Here is a 21,686-nt window from a genome sequence, read left to right as displayed (position 1 = left end):
GTACAGATCGGTATGTTACATCTCACCATCCTCAGAGGTACATATCGGTATGTTACATCTCACCATCCTCAGAGGTACAGATCAGTATGTTACATCTCACCATCCTCAGAGGTACAGATCAGTTTGTTACATCTCACCATCCTCAGAGGTACAGATCAGTATGTTACATCTCACCATCCTCAGAGGTACAGATCAGTATGTTACATCTCACCATCCTCAGAGGTACAGATCAGTATGTTACATCTCACCATCCTCAGAGGTACAGATCAGTATGTTACATCTCACCATCCTCAGAGGTACAGATCAGTTTGTTACATCTCACCATCCTCAGAGGTACAGATCAGTTTGTTACATCTCACCATCCTCAGAGGTACAGATCAGTATGTTACATCTCACCATCCTCAGAGGTACAGATCAGTATGTTACATCTCACCATCCTCAGAGGTACAGATCAGTATGTTACATCTCACCATCCTCAGAGGTACAGATCAGTATGTTACAGATCAGTATGTTACAGATCACCATCCTCAGAGGTACAGATCAGTATGTTACATCTCACCATCCTCAGAGGTACAGATCAGTATGTTACATCTCACCATCCTCAGAGGTACAGATCAGTTTGTTACATCTCACCATCGTCAGAGGTACAGATCGGTATGTTACATCTCACCATCCTCAGAGGTACATATCGGTATGTTACATCTCACCATCCTCAGAGGTACAGATCAGTATGTTACATCTCACCATCCTCAGAGGTACAGATCAGTTTGTTACATCTCACCATCCTCAGAGGTACAGATCAGTATGTTACATCTCACCATCCTCAGAGGTACAGATCAGTATGTTACATCTCACCATCCTCAGAGGTACAGATCAGTATGTTACATCTCACCATCCTCAGAGGTACAGATCAGTATGTTACATCTCACCATCCTCAGAGGTACAGATCAGTTTGTTACATCTCACCATCCTCAGAGGTACAGATCAGTATGTTACATCTCACCATCCTCAGAGGTACAGATCAGTATGTTACATCTCACCATCCTCAGAGGTACAGATCAGTATGTTACATCTCACCATCCTCAGAGGTACAGATCAGTATGTTACATCTCACCATCCTCAGAGGTACAGATCAGTATGTTACATCTCACCATCCTCAGAGGTACAGATCAGTTTGTTACATCTCACCATCGTCAGAGGTACAGATCAGTTTGTTACATCTCACCATCGTCAGAGGTACAGATCAGTATGTTACATCTCACCATCCTCAGAGGTACAGATCAGTATGTTACATCTCACCATCCTCAGAGGTACAGATCAGTATGTTACATCTCACCATCCTCAGAGGTACAGATCAGTATGTTACATCTCACCATCCTCAGAGGTACAGATCAGTATGTTACATCTCACCATCCTCAGAGGTACAGATCAGTTTGTTACATCTCACCATCCTCAGAGGTACAGATCGGTATGTTACATCTCACCATCCTCAGAGGTACATATCAGTATGTTACAGATCAGTATGTAACATCTCACCATCCTCAGAGGTACAGATCGGTATGTTACATCTCACCATCCTCAGAGGTACAGATCAGTATGTTACATCTCACCATCCTCAGAGGTACAGATCAGTATGTTACAGATCAGTATGTAACATCTCACCATCCTCAGAGGTACAGATCAGTATGTTACATCTCACCATCCTCAGAGGTACAGATCAGTATGTTACATCTCACCATCCTCAGAGGTACAGATCAGTATGTTACATCTCACCATCCTCAGAGGTACAGATCAGTATGTTACATCTCACCATCCTCAGAGGTACAGATCAGTATGTTACAGATCAGTATGTTACATCTCACCATCCTCAGAGGTACAGATCAGTATGTTACATCTCACCATCCTCAGAGGTACAGATCAGTATGTTACATCTCACCATCCTCAGAGGTACAGATCGGTATGTTACATCTCACCATCCTCAGAGGTACAGATCAGTATGTTACATCTCACCATCCTCAGAGGTACAGATCAGTTTGTTACATCTCACCATCGTCAGAGGTACAGATCAGTTTGTTACATCTCACCATCCTCAGAGGTACAGATCAGTATGTTACAGATCAGTATGTTACATCTCACCATCCTCAGAGGTACAGATCAGTATGTTACAGATCACCATCCTCAGAGGTACAGATCAGTATGTTACAGATCACCATCCTCAGAGGTACAGATCAGTATGTTACATCTCACCATCCTCAGAGGTACAGATCAGTATGTTACAGAGCAGTATGTTACAGATCAGTATACTACATCTCACCATCCTCAGAGGTACAGATCAGTATGTTACATCTCACCATCCTCAGAGGTACAGATCAGTATGTTACATCTCACCATCCTCAGAGTTACATATCAGTATGTTACATCTCACCATCCTCAGAGGTACAGATCAGTATGTTACATCTCACCATCCTCAGAGGTACAGATCAGTATGTTACATCTCACCATCCTCAGAGGTACAGATCAGTATGTTACAGATCACCATCCTCAGAGGTACAGATCAGTATGTTACAGATCACCATCCTCAGAGGTACAGATCAGTATGTTACAGATCAGTATGTTACATCTCACCATCCTCAGAAGTACAAACGAAATTTTACTATTTTAGGTGTTCAAGTGATACACCCAAACCACAGTATAGTGAACACATGTCTTTAGTCTCTACACTAAGTTTGTAATGAGGTATTTTTCAGAAGGCTATGCCCTGGACAACGATACACGACTTTCTAAAGAATGGTACATGTGCTTAAGAGTCACTAAGTCTTGGTTTTCAAAAAAGATTTATCCTTTGTTTTAAAAGATGATATGCCATTTCCTTTCAATCCGAAGTCTTGAATGTTAACATGGACAAACAGAAAGATCACTCAAAATGGTCACATCATGCTATCAATAACATTTTATGTAGTAACTTAACCAAGCTATACATAGCAATAAAATCTAAAAAGGTAGCATGTTATTGGAACTCAACCAATTTCAAATTACTACTGTAGGTACATAATTGATTTTGGTTTAACTGAAGCTGTTTTTACGAAACCAATGCTATATATGAAGCTGATGATTCCTGTATACATTACATACCAGATCTTCCGCAGTCGCTACAGGATACCAGTTCCTCAGGCTGGTTACTCTTTTTGTTCTCCAAAGAATCCCCTAGACAGAAGTCGCAGTAGTTGTTGGCGGAGATCTTGTCGTCTATGTTGCTTTTGTTTGCTGAACATGATAAGATAACAATAGATGCAATAGGTATGTTAGATTGATCAGAAAGCTTACGTGTGTTCTGACTTAACAATATCAAATAAATACATCCTTTACATAAACATTTACATCATGGCACTTACTATGCTTAAAATAACTCATTCATTACACAAATGTATATTTCATTATCAAACTTTCAATGATTATAACTTTACCTGCAAGGCATGAACACTTATCACATAATCATATTAAATTGAGTAAATTTGAAGTTAGATCTATGGTAAATAAGCAAACTTTATAATTCTGAACTACATATCTATATGATACACAATGCACATGCATGCTGACACATACGAAGCATAAACATGCAAGCAGAGGATTGGAATCACAATGACAATATTGTGAGACGCTCATATCCAATTAAAGTACCAGCTTCCTCAGACATATTGTTTCTGATATGAAATGTTTTTAAAAAAACATCCAAGATGAACTACTGGGTCCATTATACTGTACATGGTACAGTGTAGACTGTGGGTCTGTATATCATACATGATACTGTGTAGACTGTGGGTCTGTATATCATACATGATACTGTGTAGACTGTGGGTCTGTATACCATACATGATACTGTGTAGACTGTGGGTCTCTGTATATCATACATGGTACAGTGTAGACTGTGGGTCTGTATATCATACATGATACTGTGTAGACTGTGGGTCTCTGTTTATCATACATGATACTGTGTAGACTGTGGGTCTGTATATCATACATGATACTGTGTAGACTGTGGGTCTCTGTATCATACATGATACTGTGTAGGCTGTGGGTCTGTATATCATACATGATACGGTGTAGACTGTGGGTCTGTATATCATACATGATACTGTGTAGACTGTGGGTCTGTATATCATACATGATACTGTGTACACTGTGGGTCTGTATATCATACATGATACGGTGTACACTGTGGGTCTGTATATCATACATGATACTGTGTAGGCTGTGGGTCTGTATATCATACATGATACTGTGTAGACTGTGGGTCTATATATCATACATGATACCGTGTAGACTGTGGGTCTGTATATCATACATGATACCGTGTAGACTGTGGGTCTCTGTACATCATACATGATACTGTGTAGACTGTGGGTCTGTATATCATACATGATACTGTGTAGACTGTGGGTCTGTATATCATACATGATACTGTATAGACTGTGGGTCTGTATATCATACATGATACTGTGTAGACTGTTGGTCTGTATATCATACATGATACTGTGTAGACTGTGGGTCTGTATATCATACATGATACTGTGTAGGCTGTGGGTCTGTATATCATACATGATACCGTGTAGACTGTGGGTCTCTGTGTATCATACATGATACTTTGTAGACTGTGGGTCTCTGTGTATCATACATGATACTGTGAAGACTGTGGGTCTCTGTGTATCATACATGATACTGTGTAGACTGTGGGTCTATATATCATACATGATACTGTGTAGACTGTGGGTCTGTTTATCATACATGATACTGTGTAGACTGTGGGTCTGTATATCATACATGATACCGTGTAGACTGTGGGTCTGTATATCATACATGATACTGTGTAGACTGTGGGTCTGTATATCATACATGGTACTGTGTAGACTGTGGGTCTGTATATCATACATGATACCGTGTAGACTGTGGGTCTGTATATCATACATGATACCGTGTAGACTGTGGGTCTGTATATCATACATGATACTGTGTAGACTGTGGGTCTGTATATCATACATGATACTGTATAGACTGTGGGTCTGTATATCATACATGATACTGTGTAGACTGTGGGTCTGTATATCATACATGGTACTGTGTAGACTGTGGGTCTGTATATCATACATGATACCGTGTAGACTGTGGGTCTGTATATCATACATGATACCGTGTAGACTGTGGGTCTGTATATCATACATGATACTGTGTAGACTGTGGGTCTGTATATCATACATGATACTGTATAGACTGTGGGTCTCTGTATCATACATGATACTGTGTAGACTGTGGGTCTGTATATCATACATGATACTGTGTAGACTGTGGGTCTGTATACCATACATGATACTGTGTAGACTGTGGGTCTGTATATCATACATGATACTGTGTAGACTGTGGGTCTGTATATCATACATGATACTGTGTAGACTGTGGGTCTGTATATCATACATGATACTGTGTAGACTGTGGGTCTTTGTATACCATACATGATACTGTGGGTCTGTATATCATACATGATACTGTGTAGACTGTGGGTTTGTATATCATACATGATACTGTGTAGACTGTGGGTCTGTATACCATACATGATACTGTGTAGACTGTGGGTCTGTATATCATACATGATACTGTGTAGACTGTTGGTCTGTATATCATACATGATACTGTGTAGACTGTGGGTCTGTATATCATACATGATACTGTGTAGACTGTGGGTCTGTATATCATACATGATACTGTGTAGACTGTGGGTCTCTGTATATCATACATGATACTGTGTAGACTGTTGGTCTGTATATCATACATGATACTGTGTAGACTGTGGGTCTGTATACCATACATGATACCGTGTAGACTGTGGGTCTGTATATCATACATGATACTGTGTAGACTGTGGGTCTGTATATCATACATGATACCGTGTAGACTGTGGGTCTCTGTATCATACATGATACTGTGTAGACTGTGGGTCTGTATATCGTACATGATACTGTGTAGACTGTGAGTCTGTATATCATACATGATACTGTGGGTCTGTATATCATACATGATACCGTGTAGACTGTGGGTCTGTATATCATACATGATACCGTGTAGACTGTGGGTCTGTATATCATAGATGATACCGTGTAGACTGTGAGTCTGTATATCATACATGATACTGTGTAGGCTGTGGGTCTGTATATCATACATGATACTGTGTAGACTGTGAGTCTGTATATCATACATGATACTGTGTAGGCTGTGGGTCTGTATATCATACATGATACTGTGTAGACTGTGGGTCTGTATATCATACATGATACTGTGTAGACTGTGGGTCTGTATATCATACATGATACTGTGTAGACTGTGGGTCTGTATATCATACATGATACTGTGTAGACTGTGGGTCTGTATATCATACATGGTACCGTGTAGACTGTGGGTCTGTATACCATACATGATACTGTGTAGACTGTGGGTCTGTATATCATACATGGTACCGTGTAGACTGTGGGTCTGTATACCATACATGATACTGTGGGTCTGTATATCATACATGGTACCGTGTAGACTGTGAGTCTGTATATCATACATGATACTGTGTAGACTACAGTGGCTTAGTAAGATAGTGAAAATGGTTTATCAATTAACTGGTTACAGTAAGTTACAATTAAATTTTTTTTGACGAAAAAATGTTTGTTTGTGACGTGGGCTTGCTCCTCTCAAGATAGATTGACATTTCAATGAAATGGAAATGAAAGTGATACTTAAGTTTGGAATGGAAAAGTAGAGTTCCATTAGGTAAGAGTGCACAGAGATGGAAATAACTGATACACAGGACATCAAGTGTACCCGAAACATAAATAACTTGTATCACACAAAAACATCCTTTTTCTCTATTTTGTGACGATACAGTGTAGGTAACATCAGACAAAGTAAATAGTTGAATTTATACTTTAATTAGGAGAAAACACATTTGAATTTGTTTAAAACAGGGTTAGATGGGTTGAAACAGATGATTACATATACATTCACAAGGACACAGTGATGTGTACATATTTACAGGGACACAGCGATGTGTACATATTTTTACAGGGATATAGTGATGTGTACATATTTACAGGGGCACAGCGATGTATACATATTTACAGGGATACAGTGATGTGTACATATTTACAGGGATACAGTGATGTGTACATATTTACAGGGATACAGTGATGTGTACATATTTACAGGGATACAGTGATGTGTATATATTTACAGGGATACAGTGATGTGTACATATTTAGAGGGATACAGCGAGGTGTACATATTAACAGGGATACAGCGATGTGTATATATTTACAGGGAAACAGTGATGTGTATATATTTACAGGGAAACAGTGATGTGTACATATTTACTGGGATACAGCGATGTGTACATATTTACAGGGAAACAGTGATGTGTACATATTAACAGAGATACAGTGATGTGTACATATTAACAGGGAAACAGTGATGTGTACATATTTACTGGGATACAGTGATGTGTATATATTTACAGGGATACAGTGATGTGTATATATTTACAGGGATACAGTGATGTTTACATATTTACAGGGAAACTGATGTGACATATTTACAGGGATACAGTGATGTGTACATATTTACAGGGATACAGTGATGTGACATATTTACAGGGAAACAGTGATGTGACATATTTACAGGGATACAGTGATGTATACCTATTTACAGGGATACAGTGATGTGTATATATTTAAAGGGATACAGTGATGTGTACATATTTACAGGGATAGTGATGTGTACATATTTACAGGGATACAGTGATGTGTACATATTTACAGGGATACAGTGACATATACATGTTTACAGGGATACAGTGACATATACATGTTTACAGGGATACAGTGATGTGTACATATTTACAGGGATACAGCGATGTGTACATATTTACTTGGATACAGTGATGTGTACATATTGACAGGGATACAGTGATTTGTACATATTTACAGGGATACAGTGATGTATACATATTTACAGGGATACAGTGATGTGTACATATTTACAGGGATACAGCGATGTGTACATATTTACTTGGATACAGTGATGTGTACATATTGACAGGGATACAGTGATTTGTACATATTTACAGGGATACAGTGATGTGTACATATTTACAGGGATACAGTGATGTGTACATATTTACAGGGATACAGTGATGTATACATATTTACAGGGATACAGTGATGTGTACATATTTACAGGGATACAGTGATGTGTACATATTTACAGGGATACAGTGATGTGTATATATTTACAGGGATACAGCGATGTGACATATTTACAGGGAAACAGTGATGTGACATATTTACAGGGATACAGTGATGTATACATATTTACAGGAACACAGCGATGTGTACATATTTTTACAGGGATATGGTGACATTTACATATTTACAGGGATACAGTGATGTCTACATATTTACAAGGATACAGCGATGTGTATATATTTACAGGGATACAGTGACATGTACATATTTACAGGGACACAGTGGTGTGTACATATTTACAGGGACACAGCGATGTGTACATATTTACAGGGATACAGTGATGTGTACATATTTACAGGGATACAGTGATGTGTACATATTTACAGGGATACAGTAATGTACATATTTACAGGGATACAGTGATGTGACATATTTACAGGGATACAGTGATGTGTACATATTTACAGGGATACAGTGATGTGTACATATTTACAGGGATACAGTGATGTGACATATTTAGAGGGATACAGTGATGTATACATATTTACAGGGATACAGTGATGTGTACATATTTACAGGGATACAGTGATGTGTACATATTTACAGGGATGCAGTGATGTATACATATTTACAGGGAAACAGTAATGTGTATATATTTACAGGGATACAGTGATGTGTATATATTTACAGGGATACAGTGATGTGTACATATTTACAGGGATACAGTGATGTGTACATATTTAGAGGGACAGCTGTGAGTAACTACAGTGATATATAAATGATGACACAGGGGTACATGTAAAGGTTAATTTGACATTAACATAAAATTATCATGCAACCCACAAAATAGCATCCATTTACAGCACAGTGTAAGTTAGAGAAAAAGTTACACAGACAGACAATTTACAATAATGTAAGTAACTTATGACTGCAGTACGAAATTCAGCAAGATACACATTACAGCAGCAGGGACAAATTACAGCTACAAAAACAGCAGCATAGTGATATACAACAGGGCTCAAAGTGGCCCTTATTTTAGTGGCCATGACGACCAGTTATTGACCTATAAGGCGCCTGCATGGCCACTGAAAAAATTAAAACTGGAGAATTTAATAAAATTTGGGACCCGCGCGGGTCATTAATTTCAAACTGGAGAATTTGATTTTTGTATTGAATATTCGGGAGTCTCCAGTCCAATGCGGGAAACTTGACAGGTATGAATTATATAAATTGGCAATATGGTTAATCTTTTAAAGATTGCAGTCAATGCTTAAATGATGTTCACAATTGAAAAAGTTACAGAGATGTTATAATAATTTAAAGAATTTTTCAAGCTTACGACAACTAGGCCAGGCGACTAACTTTTCCAATTGGTGTGTAGATTTTATGACTTGTAACCAAATAGGCCACCTGGTAAAAGGAAATATCACCATTTTATTTGCTAATAATTCCCTCAAAACCCTTACGAGCCCATGTTCAGCTTATTTGGACAATATCTCAATTTTGAATTTCAATACAAATCCTCCATTATTTTCCTACAGCAATGATTCTGGAAACACCTAAGTTATACACATTAATAAATTATTCCATGTGACCAAGTTTGAACACAGCAGCTAGTACTGTAAGGTCTATTTTACTTAGTGACTAGTACTGTAAGGTCTATTTTACTTAGTGACTAGTACTGTAAGGTCTATTTTACTTAGTGACTAGTACTGTAAGGTCTATTTTACTTAGTGACTAGTACTGTAAGGTCTATTTTACTTAGTGGCTAGTACTGTAAGGTCTATTTTACTTAGTGACTAGTACTGTAAGATCTATTTTACTTAGTGACTAGTACTGTAAGGTCTATCTTACTTAGTAGCTAGTACTGTAAGGTCTATTTTACTTAGTGACTAGTACTGTAAGGTCTATTTTACTTAGTGACTAGTACTGTAAGGTCTATTTTACTTAGTGACTAGTACTGTAATGTCTATTTTACTTAGTGACTAGTACTGTAAGGTCTATTTTACTTAGTGACTAGTACTGTAAGGTCTATTTTACTTAGTAGCTAGTACTGTAAGGTCTATTTTACTTAGTGACTAGTACTGTAAGGTCTATTTTACTTAGTGACTAGTACTGTAAGGTCTATTTTACTTAGTGACTAGTACTGTAAGGTCTATTTTACTTAGTGACTAGTACTGTAAGGTCTATTTTACTTAGTGACTAGTACTGTAAGGTCTATTTTACTTAGTGACTAGTACTGTAAGGTCTATTTTACTTAGTGACTAGTACTGTAAGATCTATTTTACTTAGTGACTAGTACTGTAAGGTCTATTTTACTTAGTGACTAGTACTGTAAGGTCTATTTTACTTAGTGACTAGTACTGTAAGGTCTATTTTACTTAGTGACTAGTACTGTAAGGTCTATTTTACTTAGTGACTAGTACTGTAAGGTCTATTTTACTTAGTGGCTAGTACTGTAAGGTCTATTTTACTTAGTGACTAGTACTGTAAGGTCTATTTTACTTAGTGACTAGTACTGTAAGGTCTATTTTACTAAGTAGCTAGTACTGTAAGGTCTATTTTACTTAGTGACTAGTACTGTAAGGTCTATTTTACTTAGTGACTAGTACTGTAAGGTCTATTTTACTTAGTAGCTAGTACTGTAAGGTCTATTTTACTTAGTGGCTAGTACTGTAAGGTCTATTTTACTTAGTGACTAGTACTGTAAGGTCTATTTTACTTAGTGGGTAGTACTGTAAGGTCTATTTTACTTAGTGACTAGTACTGTAGGGTCTATTTTACTTAGTAGCTAGTACTGTAATGTCTATTTTACTTAGTGACTAGTACTGTAAGGTCTATTTTACTTAGTGACTAGTACTGTAAGGTCTATTTTACTTAGTGACTAGTACTGTAAGGTCTATTTTACTTAGTGGGAAGTACTGTAATGTCTATTTTACTTAGTAGCTAGTACTGTAAGGTCTATTTTACTTAGTGACTAGTACTGTAAGGTCTATTTTACTTAGTGACCAGTACTGTAAGGTCTATTTTACTTAGTGACTAGTACTGTAAGGTCTATTTTACTTAGTGACTAGTACTGTAAGGTCTATTTTACTTAGTAGCTAGTACTGTAAGGTCTATTTTACTTAGTAGCTAGTACTGTAAGGTCTATTTTACTTAGTGACTAGTACTGTAAGGTCTATTTTACTTAGTGACTAGTACTGTAAGGTCTATTTTACTTAGTAGCTAGTACTGTAATGTCTATTTTACTTAGTGACTAGTACTGTAAGGTCTATTTTACTTAGTGACTAGTACTGTAAGGTCTATTTTACTTAGTGACAAGTACTGTAAGGTCTATTTTACTTAGTGACAAGTACTGTAAGGTCTATTTTACTTAGTGACTAGTACTGTAAGGTCTATTTTACTTAGTGACTAGTACTGTAAGGTCTATTTTACTTAGTGACTAGTACTGTAAGGTCTATTTTACTTAGTGGCTAGTACTGTAAGGTCTATTTTACTTAGTGGCTAGTACTGTAAGGTCTATTTTACTTAGTGACTAGTACTGTAAGGTCTATTTTACTTAGTGACTAGTACTGTAAGGTTTATTTTACTTAGTGACTAGTACTGTAAGGTCTATTTTACTTAGTGGGTAGTACTGTAAGGTCTATTTTACTTAGTAGCTAGTACTGTAAGGTCTATTTTACTTAGTAGCTAGTACTGTAAGGTCTATTTTACTTAGTGACTAGTACTGTAAGATCTATTTTACTTAGTGACTAGTACTGTAAGATCTATTTTACTTAGTGACTAGTACTGTAAGGTCTATTTTACTTAGTGACTAGTACTGTAAGGTCTATTTTACTTAGTGACTAGTACTGTAAGGTCTATTTTACTTAGTAGCTAGTACTGTAATGTCTATTTTACTTAGTGACTAGTACTGTAAGGTCTATTTTACTTAGTGACTAGTACTGTAAGGTCTATTTTACTTAGTGACTAGTACTGTAAGGTCTATTTTACTTAGTGACTAGTACTGTAAGGTCTATTTTACTTAGTAGCTAGTACTGTAAGGTCTATTTTACTTAGTAGCTAGTACTGTAAGGTCTATTTTACTTAGTAGCTACTACTGTAAGGTCTATTTTACTAAGTAGCTAGTACTGTAAGGTCTATTTTACTTAGTGACTAGTACTGTAAGGTCTATTTTACTTAGTAGCTAGTACTGTAAGGTCTATTTTACTTAGTAAGTACTGTAATATCTATTTTACTTAGTGGCTAGTATTGTAATGCATCTATGACATTTGACCTTTGACCCCGTGACCTTTGAAGTCAGTAAAAAATGTGACTTGCACCAATATGACTACAATACTTCAGATACATGTGTTTACAAAATATTAACTGTTTCCAAGATATTTAGCCATTACCACAAGGACTGTTTCACTTAGTGGAGGGCCACAACTCCGAAAAAATTCATAGCACTTAAGGCATTCATGGAGACAAAAGAACATATCATAAATAACATGTGTACAAATTTTTGTTAATATCCATATGCATAGTCCTGAGGAGAGTACAAAATTGTGTCTACAGAAGACAGATGGATGACACACTAATAAGCAAAATATACCGATTACAGAAGCAGACAAAATTACAGCCAAAGATACACATGAAGCTACTGATACATTTACAGGTACACAAAGATATAGGTTCAAACAAGTCAGAAATAAAAGCAACAGGTAGAAAAAGCAATTTCAAAAGCTAATTGACAGACAGCCATACAGAGGCCAGACAAAAGACAAGCCAGCCCACACACAATACAAACCAGTACGGCTGCTGGTCCGTGTGGCGGGCTTGGGAGAAGTGGGGGGAAGCACCTCCTCATCCAGCATGCCGTTATGGAAGTGAGTGTAATGGTAGGCCAGCCCAGGCCGCGTCTTGTAGCGAGCACCACAAGCTGTCAGGAGGAAGGGCAGCTCATATCAACATTTCTCACATATCCATAGATATCTACTGTCATCCATTATGTAAACAGATGGTAACACAGGTGGTGGGTTTTAAGTTTAAGGAACATTTGTCAAGAAAACAGACAAACTCATAGATTCATTGATATGGTGTGTTATCTTTTCTATTGTCAAAACTTTGCACTCTAACAACATAATTATAAACTGAATTTCCAATAGCCATTATGTATTGTATTTTCAAATTAAGATTTCCCTGGCAGTTGACTTATGAGAACTTGATATATTGTCAGTGGTATGCTCAGTACTTGTCCAACAATTTAACAATAGTGATATCAGTACTTGTCCAACAATTTAACAATAGTGATATCAGTACTTGTCCAACAATTTAACAATAGTGATATCAGTACTTGTCCAACAATTTAACAATAGTGATATCAGTACTTGTCCAATAATTTAACAATAGCAATATCAGTACTATACTATTAAACAGACGCAGACTAAATAAATAGATCTAAGTAACAGAATGCTCTGTTTCACTATTATCCATTAGCCTCCTCTTCACATATTTCTAAGACAATTACTCGTAATGTCCAAGGTCATGCATTGTATTCTCCCCCCCCCCCCCCCCCCCCCTCCCCTGAAGTCCAAAAATTTGAGATTTGTACCCCAAAAAATGCAGAAATCCAGGAAACATTTTTAGTGTAGTAGGCTCTACTACCCATGCTTCATCTATGATTGAGGTTTTTTTGGTCAATTTTTTTCAGAAACAGTGCTGAACGCAAAACCTTAACATTGTTGATGTGGCTGTCATCGGAAAAGCAATGCCTATATACATGTGACGCCTTTCCAACAGCCATGGTGTAGGCAACACACAAACTTATCAATCCTGGAATGTGAGGATATGAAGGCAAAAGCAATGGCTCTGTGTAACAATAATATGCCACGCTTTCTATGTACTGATTTACTACATCAATACTGGGAAATAACAGATATTGTAACAAGAACACAATTTACCTACTGAAGACATGTTGCTCGATTTGTCCAAACCAAGACTTTTTGTTTCCATGAGGGTAATAAATGACACTGTTGGTTTACCCCTTATGTAACAACATAGCCTCATCTGCTTTGTGGCAAACTGACTCCCTTACAGGTGGAACCATGAGTTGGCAGATTGACTCCCTTAATTACTCACACAGGTGGAACCATGAGTTGGCAGATTGACTCCCTTAATTACTCACACAGGTGGAACTTTGTGTTGGCAGACTGACTCCCTTAATTACTCACACAGGTGGAACTTTGTGTTGGCAGATTGACTCCCTTAATAACTCATACAGGTGGAACTTTGTGTTGGCATACTGACTCCCTTAATAACTCACACAGGTGGAACTTTGTGTTGGCAGATTGACTCCCTTAATAACTCATACAGGTGGAACTTTGTGTTGGCATACTGACTCCCTTAATAACTCATACAGGTGGAACTTTGTGTTGGCAGATTGACTCCCTTTATTACTCATACAGGTGGAACTTTGTGTTGGCATACTGACTCCCTTAATAACTCACACAGGTGGAACTTTGTGTAGGCAGATTGACTCCCTTAATAACTCACACAGGTGGAACTTTGTGTAGGCAGATTGACCCCCTTTATTACTCATACAGGTGGAACTTTGTGTAGGCAGATTGACCCCCTTTATTACTCACACAGGTGGAACTTTGAGTTGGCAGATTGACTCCCTTAATAACTCATACAGGTGGAACTTTGTGTAGGCAGATTGACCCCCTTTATTACTCATACAGGTGGAACTTGTGTTGGCAGATTGACTCCGTTAATAACTCACACAGGTGGAACTTTGTGTTGAACTTTTGTCTTTGGTAAGGGAGCCCTATATTTATTGTAAGTTAGCAACTTTATCAATGTAACCAACTGTTAGTCAGTTGTATTACAATGTCCCAAGTTTTCCTTTGCACATGTTGTTGTTCCAGTGTACTAATGTACCTCCAATTTGAAGAGAGGAGAAAATTGTAATTGGTGGTACATGTAGCTAGCTACCAATGGACTGACAATTGGAGCAGCATCAGTGACAGCAAGTTAGCCACTTTAAACAATCTGTTGGCTTGTCCGGACTGGGCGGGTGTAAGTAGAGGCTGGGAATGTAACACATGCACCATGCCTATACATACACATGCTTACTCCCACATGTTCTAAAGGAGGAGGAGTTCTCAAATACTCCACCTTACCCCCACCCACAAATTAACCTATCACCCCAACCCAAGCCCACCTGATATATATGCTTACCCCCACAAGTTCTGAAGGAGGAGTTCTCAACTGCTCTGCAATACCCCCACCTAACAAGATGTCAAAGTGACTTGGATTCTTGTATCAAAATGCATGAAATATGAAAGTGCAACAAGAAGAATTTTCCGAAGAAAATATTGCTAAGATGGCCTGACAAAATCAAAACACATGTACTGAAATAAGAGAAATATTCCTTTAAATAAGTTACACACATTATATTTATCAAAAATTGCAAAAATATTCGAATAAAAAAATACTAAGGAAAACACTTCTATGTATCATGTTTATCATGCCTAGTAAGTTTCAAAAATATCCATTAAACTGCAAGAGAAGATCTCAAGACAAAATTCAAATACTGCAATAAACCAAGGGCAATAACTTTTACTAAAACAGTGGAATCAAAATGCAAAACACACAAATACATCATGATTACTAAGCCTGCTTAGTTTTGAAGCGATCCATTCAAAACTGTGATAGGAGATCTCCGGATGAGATTCAAATACCGCAATAAACGCAGGCCATTAACTTTGTAAAATCAATTATTTAAACTGCAGTTCAGGAAAACATAATTAAATATTATGGTGATATACCCTATCAAATTTCAAACCGCATACACAATAGTGTAATTATAGCGTAGTTGAAAATTGTAGATCTTCTGAAATGATCACATTTGACAGACATCCCCATACCACAATATTTCCTTTGAATTTTGACAAGCAAATGACAGTTTATAATCACCTCCCCACCCCCAGCGATAATGTTCCAGTCTTTATTTTACACATGTTTAAGTACCTGTCACTTTTTCTGCACCATAAGTACTTATATTCACAAATATTTAAATATTCCTGAGATGTATCTTCATCACATCAGGACATGTAAAGATCACTCAAGGCTTTAAAATTAAAACTACTTCAGAAACTCAGCTATTAGGCACACTCAGTATTTTACCTCCACAAGCATATGGCTTTTCTTTTTCCTCAGGAGCATTTACGTCCTTCTCTGAGTTCTTCTTTCGTCCCCGATTTGACTGAAACCAAGGAAACAAATTTTAAATATAGCAATATGATAATTAAGTTAAATCTGCCAATAAGAGGATAATTCTTCTGTACTTCTAAAGCTACACTTTATCCTGATTATAGTCACATATTAAGTGTTCCTGGTAAAGTCGAGTGCGGTAAACCTTTGGTTAGTGCGAACAAAATTAAATAAATATTTAATTATATCCTGTTCGAATTATTTGAATTTATGCTTCAGAAAATAAGCGTGAGTTTGAACTTTCCGAGTCGATATCGGCGAAAATCTCGGCAGTGTAAAATCATTAGACATAAACACATCCATTGTAGTTGGCCTGGCACATTTATAAGTAAGTACAATGATAGTATTTCAATTAATTCAATGACTTGGTCGTTAAACTTTCTTCATTTTGCGATAATTATGATGGTTACTGTATATTAATCGCGGAGCCGCTCGGGTATTGTGTAGCTTTAGGCCCCAAAACAGTGCAGTGCACGTTTCATTTGTGACACTAAAGTTAAACATATTTTTATATAAAGGCTATAGATTCGTAAATGTAGAGTCTCCGCATGGTTATATGTTTTATTTGAATTGAAAACTATCGCCATATTATTGTAATGAATGGTCATTGAATACATTGAAATCACAGTCTACATAACCTACTGCGTTTTAATACAAGAGTGCTACTGTAAAAGTAGGTGATATTTGTTGATAAAATTAGGTCAGAACATCAACATGTCTGCTTTTAAATATGCCCAGTCGAATTATTTACCTACATCATTTGATACCTGCAAAATTATCCATCACTAATTGGGACACCTGTGGATTGTTTTGACTGAATATGAATGCTATCATGTCACTCATCATGACCGGGCGGCCGATCCTTTCAACTTTAACGCAAACAACACCTCGCATGGCCTACCAAGCGTGAGGGCGCAGGTTTTCAGGTACTCCCTTGATTGGCAATAATTAAGAGATGTCCAGTCACAATTGAATAAACAAAATGCTTACAGTAGTTAACATTATATTTGACAATACCAATTAATTTTTTAGTTTGCCATACAGCGCAAATACTAATATCGAATGTTATTTACAGATTGTTGGGGCCTAAAGTTGCAATCAGCTGTCTCATGCGTAGTGTATTTTGCAATGTAAAAAACAGAATTAACGCTTAAATATGTGACTTATTTTAATGTTTTATTTTCAGTCACAGACCACTCCAATGACCACACATACAATCTAACAATCTAAATATGTCTGTTGATATAATTAAAGTCTTGGCACTTTCAATGAAGTTTGCCGGAAAAAATCTTACTATATGTTCTTCATTTGACAAGTTCGAACTATCTGAAATAGTGTCGGTTATAAATAACCAGAGTTTAAACTATTACTAGCTAAATAATTATTGTTTTTCTGAAAAAAAGTGCGCGTTCGAACTATCCGCGTGTGAACTAACCAGAGGTTTACAGCAGGTAAAACAGGCAACTCGTTTAGTATCTGTACTGATCCTAAATAAGTCTCTTTTCATCTTAAACTTACCTTTTTCTTTTTCTTTTTGATGTAAGTTTCCTCATAGTCACTTATATCTGACTGATCATCCACTATCTCTCCAGCATCTGGGGGCTCACTAAGGTTGTCATATTCATCATACCAGCGGTCCTTACTGGACTCACTCTTGTACTCCAAATCCTCTACATGTATCTCTCCTCGAATAGCAGGATTCTCAACAGTACTGATCTGGTGCATATCTGGATAGAAAAAGCATCTTCAGATCCTTTCATCTATGAAGAGTACTTCATTTGATCTTTTTTTAGACATTAAGAAGAAGATTTTCGATATTTTGGTCAATTTGACCCCTTTTGGCCCCGCTCATCAGCCCCTGGGAATCAGTCAATACCGACATGTATATACAGTGTGCCATCAAACTACAATCCCATATTGATAATAATTCTAACCAGGTTAGGACATGTATAAAGATTTTGAAATAATCATCAAATTAGTGAAGTCCTTTTTATAATGAACTGTGTAAGTCTTGATATTTTTCATTATATACAATTTGCATTTGGTCTGAGATCTCACTTTCGCCAGTCTTGAATCTACTCCAACACAAAAAAAGAAAACTTTACATGTAATCAAATTGTCCTTCCTCCAAGGCATATAAAGTTTGCGAAAAAACTAATGTTGAACATAATATGTTGAATTGTGAGTATTTTCCTTAACATAAAATGGTTGTTTAATTTTAGACATGATAAAGGAGAGAAAAATCCTATCTGCAATCTGTCAATTTTTGAGTTAATAATCACTTTTTATGCATTTTTCTTTGCATTTTTGTAATAATTGTTTTGAATATAGGAAAGACACATTTTTACACAATTTTCAGTTCTTTTTTCCCATTTACCACTGTGATGTAGTTTAATACATGTATATAAGTATTTTGAACAGTTATTCTGGTATGTTTACATCGGTTATATTCTATTGGAGACATTTTCAATCCTCAGTTGATATGAAATCAATGTAAATTTACCTGCTTCTCCAGTCTCTATGTCACTGGCCTTAGTTACACTGACATCTGCTGATGAGGTCATGAAAGCCAGGCGCTTCTTCTTCTTCCAGCGTAGAGCAGGATAGGAATACATCTGACCATATCTACTGCCTGGTATGTAGAAAATTTGCACATCAGAATTAATTCTTTCTCTAGAGATTGCCAGTTTTAGAGTACTGTACAAATTATGAAACTAATACACCAATTTCAATCATTTAATTCAATATACGAAGAGCACTGAAAACTGATACAGGTACATCTGACCTAATCCAATGATTTCTTGTTTGTTTGATATTTAAAGTATTCTTGGACTTGATATCACAATAATTGTCCCAAAAAAAACCCCAAGAGGTCCATGGGTCTTATCAGTGACCCGAGTTTTGAAATATTTCGGTTAAAATGACCCTTTTAAGCCCCGCCCATAGTCGGTCAGTCACGGCCAACATTGCATACAGATGTTAACCAAGGCATAATGAATTCCAATGGAAATCAAATGAATGATACTCAAAATTGTGATTTCTCAATATAAAATATAGTAAAGTTAACACCTCCCAAGGGGCAAATGCGAGACCCCAAGGTCATGAAATTCATAATTTTATTATATAATTTACATAATTTTATTATTTTCCCACATGAAATCCATATTGTCCTTGTTAGACACCCACATGAACATCCATGACAAAAATTTGAACACCAACACATGATCCGACTGAAACTGTAGACCACTGAAGAAACTTGCGCCAAAACTAGCCGAAAAATAACCAAATTGCTTCAAACGTGTAAGGCCACATATGCAATTGAAAAAATAAACAGCATTGTTCGAATTACTAGATAAGGGGGTACACATCATCAAGTAATGGGCCCACCGTGGAACTGCAAAATCCTGAGGATCAAAACCAAGAGTTCGGATGGAGAATAAAGTGCCATTTAAACTGCTATTACACGAATGCAAAGTCTTCTAAACAAATTAGACAAACTACAAGCAAGAATTCAGGATTAAGATATAAATGTATAGGAATAGCTGAAATACAGTACATGTATATAAAAAAAAAACTGCAGATCTCTACCAAGTAATGCAGAACTCAATATACAGAGGTAAAAATAATTTGTAAATGAAATGTATGCCAACCGTCATCGCGGTGTAGGTATCTATATCAAGGAAAGCCTAATCCTATCAAAGTCACCAAAGCAAATCATTTTAAGGATCTGGATTAAAATAAATTCCTCAGGAAATGATCAAGCCCTGATCTTATACAGAAGCCCCATCTCAGAAAAGGAGAACAATGAAGAGTTGTACAAACTGATCAAGTCTATGTCATCGGATAATCATTTCTCTCGCCTCCTAATATTCGGAAGCTATCCTAAAATTGTCTGAAACACCTGGCTCACAAAAAGAGATAGACAGGGTGAATGCTTTATAGAACGTTTAAGTTACCTATAGCAACATGTTAAATACATCACACGTCTACAACCAGGAAATGAGTCTAATACCCAGGACCTGTCCAATCGGAAACAGTGATAATATATTATTATCATTTTAGTATATGTACTTCAGAAAAAAGAAACAAGAGATCCCAGAGGGATCTTGGCACCCACCATTGAATGATCTTTATAGGTTCCATGTCAGATTGATCTTTTCTCTACTTTTCCCTTCCTCTAAGTCTTACTAATCTGTGTAAATTCAGAAACAGCCCTCTAGTACTTTTCAAACAAGGGGAACCTATATATATAATCTAATGTTTAGCGATAATGGCTGTCTGTCGTCTGAAAAATAGCGATAACAAACTTCAATTGTCAAAATCCAAGATGGCTGCCTGTCGGCCATGTTGCTTACCGATTGGTCTCAAAATGCAATATGCATAACTAGGCACCAAGGGGAACCTACATATGAAATTTGAGAAAGATCCCTTCTGTACTTTCTCAGAAATAGCGATAACGAACTTCAATTGTCAAAATCCAAGATGGCTGCCTGTCGGCCATGTTGTTTTCTGATTGGTCTCAAAATGCAATATGCATAACTAGGCACCAAGGGGAACCTACATATGAAATTTGAAAAAGATCCCTTCAGCACTTTCTGAGGATTAGCGATAACAAGAATTGTTTACGGACGGACGGACGGACGGAGGGAGGGACGGAAGGACCACGGACCACGGACGCAGGGCGATTTGAATAGCCCACCATCTGATGATGGTGGGCTAATAAAAGTCAAAAATATGAATTCCTTATATAAACTATAGTAAAGTTTACCCCCTCCCCAGGGGCAAACGTGAGACCCCAGGGTCATGAAATTTACAATTTTGGTAAAGCACCTTAAGACCCTTCTATCTATGAAGAGTGTTTGATTCCACCATATCTGAGAGTAGAGAAGAAGATTTTTGAAGTTTTAGTCAATTTGACCCTTTTAAGCCCCGCCCCTCAGGTCCCTGAGGGTGGGGACCATATAATTTACAATTTTGGTTGACCTTTAGCCATAGAAGCTTCCTGCCAAATTTCATTGAATTTGGTTTAGGTAGAAGAAGTCGAAAATGTAAATTGTTTATGGACGCACGATGGACGACGGACAAAAGGGGATTAGAATAGGTCACTTTAGACTTTGTCTCGGGTGACCTAAAAAGGAAACTATCGACATGAAACAG

General features: G+C 37.0%; 1 protein-coding gene across 1 annotated transcript in view; it reads right to left on the bottom strand.

The window, feature by feature from the left end:
• The window catches only part of LOC117324305 (zinc finger protein DPF3-like), a 32,160-nt gene that overhangs the window by 7,126 nt on the left and 3,348 nt on the right, over positions 1-21,686 (bottom strand). Inside the window, 5 exon segments of the mRNA XM_033880094.1 lie at positions 3,133-3,264; positions 13,063-13,194; positions 16,443-16,521; positions 18,048-18,256; positions 19,033-19,161. Coding sequence (XP_033735985.1) covers positions 3,133-3,264; positions 13,063-13,194; positions 16,443-16,521; positions 18,048-18,256; positions 19,033-19,161 — 681 coding nt within the window.

Source organism: Pecten maximus, chromosome 1 (assembly GCF_902652985.1).
Source record: "Pecten maximus chromosome 1, xPecMax1.1, whole genome shotgun sequence".
Lineage (NCBI taxonomy): Eukaryota > Metazoa > Mollusca > Bivalvia > Pectinida > Pectinidae > Pecten > Pecten maximus.
Note: the sequence above shows the minus strand (reverse complement) of the source record. Positions and strands in the feature narration are given on the sequence as shown.